This window comes from Manis javanica, chromosome 11 (genome assembly GCF_040802235.1).
Source record: "Manis javanica isolate MJ-LG chromosome 11, MJ_LKY, whole genome shotgun sequence".
In the NCBI taxonomy this organism is placed as follows: domain Eukaryota; kingdom Metazoa; phylum Chordata; class Mammalia; order Pholidota; family Manidae; genus Manis; species Manis javanica.
The window spans coordinates 75589236-75603360 of NC_133166.1; the positions used below are offsets into that span (position 1 = coordinate 75589236).

At 32.6% G+C, this 14125-nt stretch overlaps 1 protein-coding gene across 5 annotated transcripts in view; it reads right to left on the reverse strand.

Annotated features, from left to right (window-relative positions):
- Window positions 1-14125, reverse strand: part of AKT3 (AKT serine/threonine kinase 3) — a 345951-nt gene that overhangs the window by 120513 nt on the left and 211313 nt on the right. For all 5 annotated transcript variants that reach the window (XM_073216708.1, XM_073216709.1, XM_037013668.2 and 2 more), the window contains 2 exons: window positions 9188-9332; window positions 4616-4747 (listed from right to left, as the gene is read on the reverse strand). In XM_073216708.1, coding sequence (XP_073072809.1) covers window positions 4616-4747; window positions 9188-9332 — 277 coding nt within the window. The remainder of the gene's footprint in view (window positions 1-4615; window positions 4748-9187; window positions 9333-14125) is intronic.

The following is a 14125-nucleotide window of genomic DNA, read 5'->3' on the forward strand; positions in this document are numbered from 1 at the left end:
TCCACTTAAACTTGCATCAGAAGGAATAAAATACCTAGGAATAAATTTCACTAAGGAGGTGAAAGAACTCTACATGAAATCTATAAGACACTGCTGTAAGAAACTGAAGATGACACAAATAAATGGAAAGATATGCTATGCTCATGGATTGGAAGAATTAACACAATTAAAAAGTCCATACTACCCAAAGCTATCTACAAATTCAAAGTACCCCTATCAAAATTCCAATGGCACTTCCAACAGCCAAGTAAGCTCCTTAACATTTGGTCTTGGCAATTATTTCTTTGATTTGATACCAAAAGCAACAGCAACAAAAGCAAAAATAAATAAACAGGACTATAGAAACCTAAGAAGTTTCTGCACAACAAAAGAAACCATCAACAAAATGAAAAGGCAACCCACTGAATGGGAGAATAATTTGCAAATCATATATTTGATAAGGGATTATTATCAGAAGCACATAAAGAACATGTACAGCTCAAAACAACATCAACAACAATCTGACTGAAAAAATTGGAATATGATCTGAACAGACACTTTCCGAAGGAAGATATACAAATAGTTAATAGGTACATGAAAAGGTGCTCAACATCACTGATCATCAGAGAGACGTAAATCAAAACCACAATGAGATATCACCTCACACCTGTTGAAATGGCTGTTATAAAAAAGACAGAAAAGTAAAAGTGCTGGCAGGGATATGGAGAAAAGAGAAGCCTTTTGCCTTCTTGGTGGGAATGTAAATTGATGCAACCACTACAGAAAATAGTATGGGGGTTCCTCAAAAAATTAAAAGTATCACTATCATATGAACCTCCAATTTCCCTTCTGGGGGGACTGAATTGAAATGGGGGGTTAAAGAAATGAAAATAGTAACTCAAAAAAGATATCTGTGACCCCCATGTTCACAGGAGCACTACTTATAATAGCCAAGACATGGGAACAACCTAAGTTCATCCATTCAAGAATTATGAATGAATAAAGAAAATGTAGTATAAAAATACAATGGAATATTATTCAGCCATAAAAAAGATGGAAATGCTGCCATTTCCAAAAACACAGATGGACTTTGAGGGCATTATGCCAAGTGAAATAAGTTAGATAGAGAAAGACAAATATCATATGATCTCACTTACATGTGGAATCTTGAAAAAAGAAAGTGCAAAAGAACCCAAACTCATAGACATAGGTAATAGATTGGTGGTTGGCAGAGGTCAGGGGCAGGCAGGCAAAACAGCAAAACAGGTGAAGGTGGTCAAAAGGTACAAACTTCCAGTTATAAAATAAGTAAGTTCTGGGAGGTAATAGACAGCATGGTGACCACAGTTAGTAATACTCTAGTGTATATTTGAAAGTTGTAAGAGATTAAGTAAAAGTTATCAAAGAAAAAAAGATTCATAACTATGTGTGTTTGTGATGCATTTCAACTAGATTTATTACAATGATCATTTTATAATATATACATATATATAGAATCACTATACTGTACACCTGAAACTAATGCAATATTATGTCAACTACATCTCAATTTTTTTAAAAACCACTTAAGATCAAACCACCTCTTCCAGGAAGTCTCTGACCCACCATCAGTTACCTTTGTCTCTCCTCTTTTATACCATCATATTCTTGCATAGCTCTATCATAGTACCACAATGATCTATTCAGGGGTTGGTCATCCCACCAGACTGTTAGCTTTCTTTCAGGTTGAGGATGGAGTCTTACTGGTAAGTACAGTGCCTGCAGAAAGCAGGTGCTCCACAGATGTTTGCTAAATGTGACAGTGAGTGAGCAAGGCAATCAGACAGCATCTGTAGCTCTTGGATATTCAGGACTGTCAGAATTGAAGGTTAATCTAATGACAAAATATCTACATTTTAAACAAGACAGACAGGAAATGTGAAAAGGAACCAGAAAGATATTATGGAGCTGAAAAGTATAATTACTGAAATGAAAAATTGACTAGCAGGATTCAAAACAGATTTGAGGAAGAAGAAGCAAGAATCAGCAAACTGGAAGATAGCATAATAGAAATTACACAGTCTGAGAGAATAAGAAAGAAGACTGAAGAACAGTGAACAGAGTTTAAGGGATCTATAGGATACCATCAAGTGTACCAACACTGTGGGAGTTCAAGAAGGAGAAGAGAGATAGAAGCAGAGAGATTATTTGAAGAAATAATGGAACTTCCCCAAATTTGATCAAAAACATATCTAAGCTCTGTGAACTCCAAGCAGGTTAACCTCACAGAGACCCATATCAAAGCACCACATTATAAGCAAACTGTCAAAACTAAACACAAAGTATGCTGTAAAGGCAAGAGAGAAGCAACTCATCACACATAAGAACTCTTCAGTAAGGTTATCAGTAGCTTTGCCAGAGGGCAGTGGGTGATATATTCAAAGTGCGAAGGGAATAAAGAAAGGTAACCAAGAATCCTCTATCTGGCAAAACAATCCTTCTAAATGTTAAGGGAGAAATTAGGATATTTGCAGATAGACAAAAACTGAGAGAGTTCATTACTACTGGAGCTGCACAGCAAGAAATGCTAAAGAGAGTCCCTCAGGTTAAACTGAAAGGACACTAGACAGAAACTTGAAACTGTATGAATAAATAAAGATCTCTAGTAAAGGCAAATACATGGGCAATATTAAAAACTGGTATTATTGCAAATCTGGTTTGTAATTCCACTTTTTATATCCTACATGTTTTAAGGGACTAATGCATAAAAGTTTTATAATGTATGTTTTGGACAGAGAAGCATAAAGATATAATTTTACAACATAAATCACTTAGGAGGAGTGGGGCAGAGACAAAGAAAAACAATTTTTTGTGTGTTCTCAAAATTAATGTGGTATAAATTCGAATTAGAATACTGTAACTTTAGGACATTAAATGTAATCTCCACAGCAGCCACAAAGAAAATAGCTATGGTATATATAAAAAAAGGAAATGAGAAGAAATTAAAATGTCTCATTACAAAAAAACAACTAAATACAAAAGAAGACAGTGATGCAGACATTGAGGGATATATAAACTATAAACCATATGGAAAATAAATAGCAAAGAGACAGAAGTAAGTCTCTCCTTATTAGTATTTATTTTATTCTACATGGATTAAACATCAATCAAAAGATAAAAACTGACAATGCGAATTAACAAAACAAAACATGATCCAACTGTACACCATCTACAAGAGAGTCTTTAAATTCAAAGACACAAATATGTTGAAAGTGCAAAAATGGAAAAATATATTCCAAGTGGATAATAACCAAGAGAGAACAGAGATGGCTATACCATCATCAAACAAAACTTTTAAAAAAAGTTGCAAGAGATGAAAAAGCACATTATATATTAATAAAAGGTTCAATACAGCAAGCAAAAATAATAATTACAAACATTCATGTACCCAATAATAAATCATCAAAATATATGAAGCAAAAATGGACAGAACTGAAGTGAGAAACAGACAGTTGTACGATAACGGCAGGAGACTTCATTATCCTGCTCTTAATAATGGGATAGAACAACCAGACAAACAAAAAAACTAAGTCTCAGCTGGGCTGTCAACATGTCATAGGATATTTAGCATGCCTTTCAGTTTCCCTTCTCCGATTCATTGTGATAGGCAAATACGCTCCCCCATAAAGACTTTCAAATGTCCCTAAGGGAGCAGTACTCTCCAAAAAACTGCTGCTAAATGTCAGTAGGTAGTAAGATGCAAAGTTGGTATAGGTATCTAGGTAACTCCAAGGTCAATGTTATTTCTAGTACCAGACACTGACTTGTGAAGGAGCTGAAATTGAAACAAAGGTACAAAGACAGGGAGCACCGCTTCACAAAACATGTGGAACCACATACTTCTGATGAGGAAACCACATAAATAACTGTGGAAAGTAGTCTATACAGCATAACAATAAATCATACATCATTTGTGAATTAAGCAAGATATAAAGCATAGACCAGTTTGTAAAGTATATCAAATTTGTCTATTGAGGAAACTGGGATTCAATTCAGAACTCTGAATGCAAATTGGCACCATTAACATGTTAATTACTGTGTAGGTCTAAGCTGAATAAAGTTACCAGGGTGGGGGTTAAGGCCTCCTGGAAGAATTTCAAAGACTATCATTTCTTCTAGTTTCATTATTCAAGTATTTTCAAATCTATTAAGGATGTTTTTCCATTAAATGTTGTTTATACCAAAGCTGTAAAAATTTATGTGTGTAAATCATCTATACTACTTTAATTACCATTTATTTAATACGAAATTCAGATGTTGGGGGAAGTATTAAAGAGCAACACTAGTTTAATTTAGTGATATAAGTTACAAATATAACAGTAAAAACATTCTCCCTAACATACAAACATAGAATAAATATTTCTATATCCTCAAGGGAATAGTTCTGGTATATGATATTCAGATAGTATTATATACTTCTGAAAATTTTAACATTATAAATAAATCTTAATATACAGCTATTACTGTAGCAGTAGCCTTCAATCAGCATCTTGGTTATTTAATGGTAGTTCTATGAGACATGGGCATGCATGCATAAGCACACCACGTGTGCACACCACAAACAAAAATCTAGTAACCAGCTCTAGTAATCGGTTACCTTTGCAATAATAACTTCTTTCTTCAGAATTTTCATAGCATAGTATTTCCCACTTGCCTTCTCTCGAACCAAAATAACTTTTCCAAAAGTTCCTTTACCTAGTAGTTTCAAATAGTCAAAATCATTCATTGTCTGAAAAATACAAATTAAAAAATACAATTTGAAAAATTGGTGCAATTTATTTGTACACACATATGCATATATTTGCAATATCTACTCAAAAGCAAATTTTATCAATTTCTAAGCACTCTTAAATGAGCAGAAATTATACTGGCATTGTCTGTTTCATTAGCGATCATGGAAATGATTTAAGCATCTTAGTGGAATCTGTAATTCCTCAGCTAGTCAAATTATCAGTCAAGTGTAAGAGCAAAGGGGAAATAAAATCATTTTCACTCACTTTCAAGGACTCAAATTTTTAAGGATTTAGGAGTGCCAACATCCCCAGACAATGTTCCCCACAAACATTTCCAAATATATTTAAGGGAGAAGTACTTTTGAAGAGAGTTGTTTGAGAATGTGCTCTAGCAAAGTAAGGATCCATGAAAGTGAAAAATCTGTGTATAAGAAAAGCTGAAAGCAACCTTGGAACCCAGTGAGGAGAAATCTGAGACAGCAGTATAACTTCTAAGAAAGCAATCGGTGCAGTTCAGAACAGAAAATCAGGGAGCTCAAGGATGCCTTTAATTAATCTGCTTATTTTCAGTTTCATTTCTCACCCCCATTTCTAATTTAAGTGATTCTCAGGATTTTTCCAAACAGATCTGTTTGTATAGCCCTTTCTATGTGTGCTTTTCCTGCACTGCTTTATATATGAACACTCTTTCACAAACTTTCAAAATTCCAATATTGCTTGTCCACTAATTCCCTTTCCACACCCAGCTTTGCACTTTGGTGGACTTGCTCCTTTTAAATCCTTTACTACCATTTTAATGGGCTTTAAATGGAAGAGGAGGTAATGGTATCCTCAGTTTACCATCTTAAGTTTAAATTCAATTTACATGGGTTTATGAATAATAAATTAGGGATTTTATCTCACTGCCAATCAGAAATTATTTAAGATTTTTATGCTTTTTTTCTAACTTTTTTTTTCCTTTTTACCACCCATCTTAAGTAAATGTCAGGAATGTCTCAAAGCAATGATCTCAATTTCCAGCGTAAGAAACCAGAAAAAGAACAAATTAAATCCAAAAGAATTATAAGAAAGGAAATAATAAAGATCAGAGCAAAATCAATTAAATTTTAAAAAGAAAGAAAAACAGCAGAGAAAATGAGTGAAACCAAAATCTGGTTTTCTGAGATCAATACAACTGATAAACCTCTAGCCAGACTGATCAGGAAAATAAAGGGGCAAGAAACAAATTACCAGTATCAGGAATGAGAGAAGTGACATCACTATAGATTCTGCAGATATTAAAAGGATCACAAGGGAATTTTATAAACAGCTTACATTTTTATGCCCATAAATCAACATAAACATTAAACTTACATAAGATGAATGAAATCCTTCAAAGTCTCAAACTATCAAAGCTCACTCAAAAATAAATAAGGTAAGCTGAATAGCCCTATATCTATTTAAGGAAACTGATGCTCAAAAACCTTTCAACAAAGAAAACCCAATGAATTTTAGAAACATTGAGAAATACCAATTCATAAACTCCTACAGAAAACTGGAAATAAATACCAATTTTATAAACTCCTACAGAAAATTGCATTTCATTTTATGAATCCATTTAACTCTGATACAAAAACTAGCCAAAAACATTACAAGAAAACTGCAGACCAAATCCTTCAAGTAGATATATGTAAAAAATCCTAAAAATTTTAGAAATGAATGTCTACATTCATTTTCAACACTCTCTGCTGCCTATAATTTTGATATCTTTTCCAAATGTCAAGTTATAATGTCTTAACCACTCAATAATATGCTCTAGTTAAAAGAAAAGTAGCAAAAGATACTGGGGAAAATAAAGTGCATTTTTTAATTCAACTAAAAATCAAACATGTGGCACCAAATATACAGAATATAGTTAACAGGTAACACTAAGTAATTTCATTTCCATTAACAGCTTTTTAAAAATCAAGGAACTCCATATAACTACAAAGCTATTTGTACTATGTAATCTCCAAAAATGGCTGCCACTAATCCCCCCCACTCCCTGTGTGCACATGCCATTCTTCCCATGAAGAGGTGGAGTCAACTTTCCCTCTCCTTGGGCTGGCCTTGTGTCCTGCTTTTTACATGGAACATGATCAAAGTGATGCTGTATCAGTTCCAAACCCCACCTTTACGCCTAGAAAGTTTTGCTTTCTATCTCTGTAAAAGTCATTCTTGAAAGCCAGCAGTCATGTATAAGAAGTCCAGGCTCTCTGCTAGGGAGAGAAAGGCCATGTAAAGGCCCTGGAAGAAGAGATACCATATGCAGGGAGATCACGTGGAGCAGAACCAAAAATCCAGACATGTAAGAAAGCCTTTCTTGGATTTCCAACCCAGCCTGTGCACCAGCTAACAGCAGCTGCTTCAGAGATCCGTGTGAGACCAGCAGAACTGCCCCAACCACAAAACCATCAGAAATAGCATACTGCTACTGTTTTAAGACATTAAACTTGGGTGGTTCATTTAGTGGCAATAAAGAGCTTCATTTGAGCAGTACCCTCCCTCAATTTTCATCTAAAAACACTGGAAAATGGTACTTGCTGTGCCCTGTTCCTAAATACCATATAAACTGAAACTGCACTCTGGGGGATAAAAATTAGAAAGGAATTTATAAATTACATGATGACATTTTCATATGAAAATTAATATATAATTATACAATATTATTATTTCCTTAAGGACTGCAATTCTTAGGGACAAGGAAGTTTAAAAAAAGTGACAGTTTTAACTCAAAATTTCAGTTTCTGTCAGTTTGACTGTCAATCTTAAAAAGACAAAAAAACCCAAAAAACAAAAAACAAACAAATGTGATGGAAATTAATGTAAGTAAAAAGACACTGTGATTAAAATCAGAATATTTCACATCTATTTTGACAAAATTTCAAAAAATTTAAAAAGTATCTTTGGTACCAATGCTTATTTTCAGGGTGGTACACACAATAATTATCTAGTTTTTACAAATGAAATATAAGTTATTGCGAAGTGTTTTCCTCTTCTGGGTGATTTTGGGCAAAGAGATATAATAAGATTTATTTTAAAAATGAGAGCATGAATATTCTCCAGAAAAATTAATCTACCAAAACCCAATCCTAAACATTTATTAAGGAAATATTTTACATAGTTATATTCTTCCTCTTACAAAATCTCTAAAGTGTCAGCATGGCTGTTTTAGGTTAAGAGGTTAGTGTGCATACATAACAAATGCTTAAAAAACATTCATGTCACTCATGTTAGAATATAAGAAAAAGACTGGTTGTCTAGTCCAAAACTTAGATTAAAAGACAGGAATAGATGATTGAAGAGAACCTTTCAGAAAATAATATTGAGGTTTTAGCATATTTGGTCAGTAAAGATAAATTCCATATACATTTACAAATGTAAGAGCCACATGGGGCACCAAGTAAAAAGGGAGGCTCCAAGGAAGTTGCCTTTCTGCCCACATATTCCTCACTTCCTCTGGCTCTTTCTAAGCTCTAATCTGATTGGTGCACTTCCGGAACTATGACTTTGCTGCCCGCCATCTCTGAGCAGGCAGTAAGAGATCACATGATTTCAGCAGGGCCCACCATCTCTTCTTTCTGCATTCTATCTCCACATACTGCCACTGCTTCGGGTTAGTGTAGCCATACATTAGGTAATCAAATGCGAAGAACTGGAGTAAGAACTTCCCACCTTAAGATTAAATTTAGTTTACTATAATAAATACATTCTAACATGATAAATGGCATGTTCATCTTTTCGGAACATCTATATCTTTAGGTGAATTTTAAAATACCATTTTTCATATAAGGAAGCTGCTTTTCAATTTTCTATAGCAATGTAAAACATAATTTACAATTCCCATAAATACATAAATTGGCACTGAGGGAAGGAAAAGTCTGTTTCCCTCATTGGCACAGGAGCAGCCATTAAAATAAAAAAAACTATTATTTCCAAGACTTCACTTTTCAGGTGATATTAGTGAGGCTGGGGCACCAAGCAGGAAGTACACCAGAGCCATTTCTGCTTTTGCTATCCGGAGCACACAGAATGCCAAATGGAAAAGGACCAACTAATTCAGAAGCACATTTTATTTCCAAGTTTCTAAAACGACATTAAAAACAATATGAGAAAAATGCAAATTATGAGTAGTATGATGGTACATCAGTCAACACCTACCTAACAAACCCTAGCAGCATTCAGGGCCAAATGCTGAACCAGTGAAATGAAGTGATGTTTTGATTATCTGGTTTTAAACAATGATAAGTGTTTCAGATTCACACCTGAATAAAAATCACCCACACCCATATATTTGCATATCATAAGATAATCAGACATAGTAATTCTTGTCCATAATTTGAACATAGTAATTTTTAGCACGTTTCTTCCATACATAAATGTCATGCTGAGTAGAGGGATAAGTGATTATTTTCTACCTTTCTTTTATGATGGGTAGTAGAAGCATCCATCTCTTCTTCCCCTATGTTATCTATTTGTGAAGTTGGACTACAATTCATTCTCTCCTCTTCTTGCCTCTGAAGTCTATCTGCCACAGCCTGGATAGCTTCTGTCCATTCTTCCCTATAAAAACAAGTATGAATTTCCATTCATAGAGGACAGTAAATGATTCAAGTATTTCTCTTTTATAAAATATGAGATCAATACAAATAAAGCCTATTCCAGAATAACACACACATATACATAAACATATTCTCCCACTACTACTCCCACTTGAAATTAATCCTAAAAGCATTTTACATTATAGGCCTAAAGTCTGTAGCACTATTTATTTGGAGGTATGTTAAATTTAAATAAGGATGAAAGGATTATAAGAAAATTCAGTTACAATCTTTTAAAAGTACAGTTAAGTTTTGATTATCTCTACACATCTTACATATAAAGTAAATTTACTCAACTGCACCTTTTAAAACATTTTGCTTAGACATTGTAAGTTCATCATTGGCATACTCAAGAACTTTACCATGGTCCAATAGAAGTTCTAAGAAAAAGTTTTCAAAGCCGAAGCTTTTTATTGTTCCCAGATCATAGATACGTTTCTTTAAAAAAAGAAAGTAATAATAATAGGCATAGTTTGTAGCTAAAATAAATGTCAGGAGCACCAGTATCAAGCTTTTATTTTTTGACAGTTGTGCTACCAGAACAAGGATCATTTATTTCCATATGAACTTTAAAACTCGGCTTCTCAATTTCTTAAAAGTTTGTTAGGATTTTGAGTTAAACTGCACTAAATTACTAAAGGTCAATTTGTGGGAAATTACCATCTTAATAAATAAAACTTCCAATCCATGAATATGGTATAGCTCTCAATTTATTTAGGTCTTTAATTTCCCAATGCAATGTTTTCTAATGTTCAATGAAAAGGTCTTGTACATCTTTAATTGAACTTACTTTAAATGAACAATTACATCTTTAATTGAACTTCTATTATACTATTGTGGAGTTATTTTTATTTCATTTTGTAATTTTTCTTGCTAGTATTTAGAAAAACAGTTGCTTTTTATATGTTGGCCTTGTATCCTGCAGCCTTACTAAACTGATTTATTCATTCTAGTAGTTTTTCTTTTTCTGGGTTTTTCTATACATACAACTACGTTGTCCACAAATAAAGGCAGTTTTACTTCTTTTTTTCCAATCTATTTGCCTTTTGATTCTTTTTCTTGCCCTAAATCAGACCACCAGCAATATGTTAAAGAGATGAGAGTAGACATTCTTAACATGGTTCTAGATCTTAAAGAGAAAATGTTGAGCATTTTATCTCTGAGTATTATGTGAGCTGTAGATTTTTTAGAGATACCCTTAACCAGGTTGAGTTAAGTTCCCTTCTATGATTCATGGTCAGTTGAGTGTTTTTGTTATGAAAGGGTGCTGAATTTTGTCAAATGCTTTTTCTGCATCTGTTGAAATGACCCTGCAGTTTTTCTCTTTTGTCCTATTAATATAATAAATTTAGTTGAATAATATCAGATGTTAATGCAACTGAATTCTTGGGGTAAACTCCATTTGGTCATGATGAATTGCCCATTTTCCATATTTCTGAATTTTTCAAAATTTGTTAACGTATTTTTTTTTATCCATGTTCACAAGTATTTCAGTCTATAGTTCTCTCTTCTTATGGCGGCTTTTGCTTGGTTTTTGTAATAAGGGTGACAATGGCATTACAAAATGAGCTAGTAAGTGTTGTCTCTATTATTTTCTGAAACTGTGTAGGATTAGCAATATTTCTTCTTTCAGTGTTTGACAGAACTCACCAGTGAAGCCATCTGCATTTGGGAATTTTCTTTGAGGAAAGGCTTTTTAATTACTGATTCAGTTCTGTTCATTGATGCTGCTGTTTGAGTTTTCTTGTTTTTTTCGGGGTCAGTATTGATAATTTGTGCCTTTCCTTTTTTTTTTCTTTAACAACCTCCGATTGTTTTTCATTTCTATTAACCTTTTCTCCAGAAAAAAGAACTAACTAGCTTTGGTTTAATGAACAGTCTCCATTATTTTTCTGTTTGCTATTTCATTGATTTCAATCTCTATTGTTTCCTTCTTTGCATTGGCTTTGGATTAATTTATTTTTCTAATTTCTTAAAATGGAATTTAGGTTACTGACTTCAGAACTTTCTTCTTTTCAAATATAGGCATTTAAGGTTATAAATTTTCCTCTAATCACTCATTCAGCCACATCCATAAATTTTGATACACTTAATTTTCATTATCATTCACTTAAAACTATTTTCTAATGGCTCTTGTGAAATTTGCTTTTGACCCAACAATTGTTAACAGGGATGTTAATTTCCAAACAGTTGGAGGTTTCTGGTTCTTATTCTTACTGATTTCTAATCAAATCTACTGAGGCCAGAGGCCATATTTTGTATAATTTCAATCTTTCTAAATACATTAAGAATTGTTTTATGATTCAGAATATTATCTTTTCTGGTGAATGTACCATATCCATTTGAAAACAATGTGTATTCTGCCACTTTGGGGTTGCAGTATTATTCCATAAGTATCAATTTTATCAAAGTGGTTGATCTATGTCTTTTTATTTTTCATTCTGTCTTTGCTGATTTTTTGTCTAGCTGCTCTATTAATTGCTGAAAGGAATTTAAAAATCTCTACATATAGTTTTGAGGTTGCAATTTTTCTCTTTCCAATTTTGTTATTGCATGAATATTCATGATTGTTATATCATCCAGTTCAATAAACCCTGGTACTCTCTAGAAATATGTTTTATTTTGAAACCTGATATAATATAGCAAATCTCCTCCTTACATTTATTGTTGCATGATATATCTTTTCAACCCATTTATTTTCACCTAGCTGTGTCTTTATATTTAGAATGCACATTTCTTACAGATGGTACACATGTGGGCCTTGTACTTTCATCAGCTCTGAAACTCTCTGCCTTTTAACTTCAGTGTTTAATCCATTACTTTTTAATGCAATTAATCATATGGTTACACATAAGTCTACCATTTTACTTTTTCTACTTTCTCCTCTTCCTGGTCCCTTTTTCTCCTGCCTGTTCTTGTTCTAAATTTTTTTCATAAAAAATTTTAAATTTTTAGCAATACTTTCTTCTGCATTATTTTTACCTACATTCTTACCTTTACATTGTCTACTATGTAATGTACTGTGGATGATAAATTTTTCATGATTCTAATTCTCTTTATTATTAGTTATCATACTCTTGCTCTCCATTCAGTAGTTATCCTTGAAATTATAGCATTCATCCTCAACTTAGCAAAGTCTAATATAGGTCCATATTTTTAACTTCCCAGAAAATGCATCAACATCGTAAGAACTCCATTTTTCCTTCAGTATCAATTTATATATTATTTCAGATATTTTCATTCTTTATATAATTAAATCACAAGATGTTATTATTATTCATGAGATAAATACTCATTTAGCTTTTTCAACTTATTTACCATTTTAATTGTTTTTCTTTCTTTCCAGCATCTCTTTTCCCATCTGAGATCATTTTGATTCTGTCTGAAGGACACTCTTAGTATTTCTTTAACTGTAAATTTGCTGTGACAAACTATCAGTTCTTCCTGAAATTACTGAAATATTTGATTAAACTATTTTCATTTTACTTTCACTGTTGGAAAGTATTTTTGTTCATTAGCAATTATTTTCTTTCAGCACTTTGGGGATATCATTCTATTACCTCCAATTATCATGCCATCCATATATTTCATGCCAATTGTTTCATAGATCTTTTGGTCTAATTATTGCACCTTTGAAGGTAAAGTATCTTTTTTCTCTATCTGCTTTGAGGATTTTTCCATTGCCTTTTGTTTTGAAAAGTCAGATGGAACTATGTCAGTTTTCTTTGTAATTTTTCCTGGGATTTATAGAACTTCCTGAATATGTAGTTTCGTATCTTCAGTCATTTTTGAAAATTCCCAGCCATTATCTCTTCAATTACTTTTTGCCCCGTTCTTTCATTCTTCCATACCAAGACTCCAATTATGTGTAATAACTCACTGCATTTCCTTTGTCTTACATTCTGCTCTGATTCTTATTTTCTATCCTTTCAACTCTTTATGTTGCATTCTGGATATTTTGTTAAACCTACCTTTGAGTTTACTAGCTTTCCCTAATGTTAGGCCTAATTTAATGCTAAAAAACATCCACTAGCACTCATAATTTTTTAATTTTTTGTTTTTCAATTTTAGAATTCCATTTTATTCTTTTTTTATGACTTCTAGCTCTGTGTATTTCCCAATCTTAACTTCTATACCCTTGAACACATTAATTCACAGTTCTTTTAACCTCTATCAGTTAACTCCATTATCTGGAGCCCCTATGAATACAATTCTGTTGTATGTTTTGCCTCTGTGGTTTGATCACATTGTCTTGACTCTCTGTGTACCTGTTTATTTTTTTAATGAGTACTGTACAATACACACAAAAAAGTAAAAAGATACTGAGGCCTAGGAAGATTTAATCTTCTTTTAAAGATTATTTATATTTGCTTTTAATTGGCTCTAAGGAGACAAGCAAAAGTAGATCATGTTAACTAAATAATTACAGTTAACTAATAATTAACTATAAAAATTATAATAACTAAATAACTAAATAACTGAATAACAATAAAAAATAATAACCTGAAATAAAGCTAGACTTCAGTCTGCAGATGCTATGTCCATAAGAGAATAAATGTTTTGAGTTACAAAATAAACAGAAACCAACAGCTAAAACAAGAAATAAAAGATGATGAAAAAGCATCATGATCACAACAGCAGTAAAAATATGAAATAGCTACTAATAAGCTTACTATCAACTACTTCAAATAAAGAGGGAAAACCTACTAAAGGAATTAAGTAAGTATAAGCAACATGTACTATAGTGGAATGCTA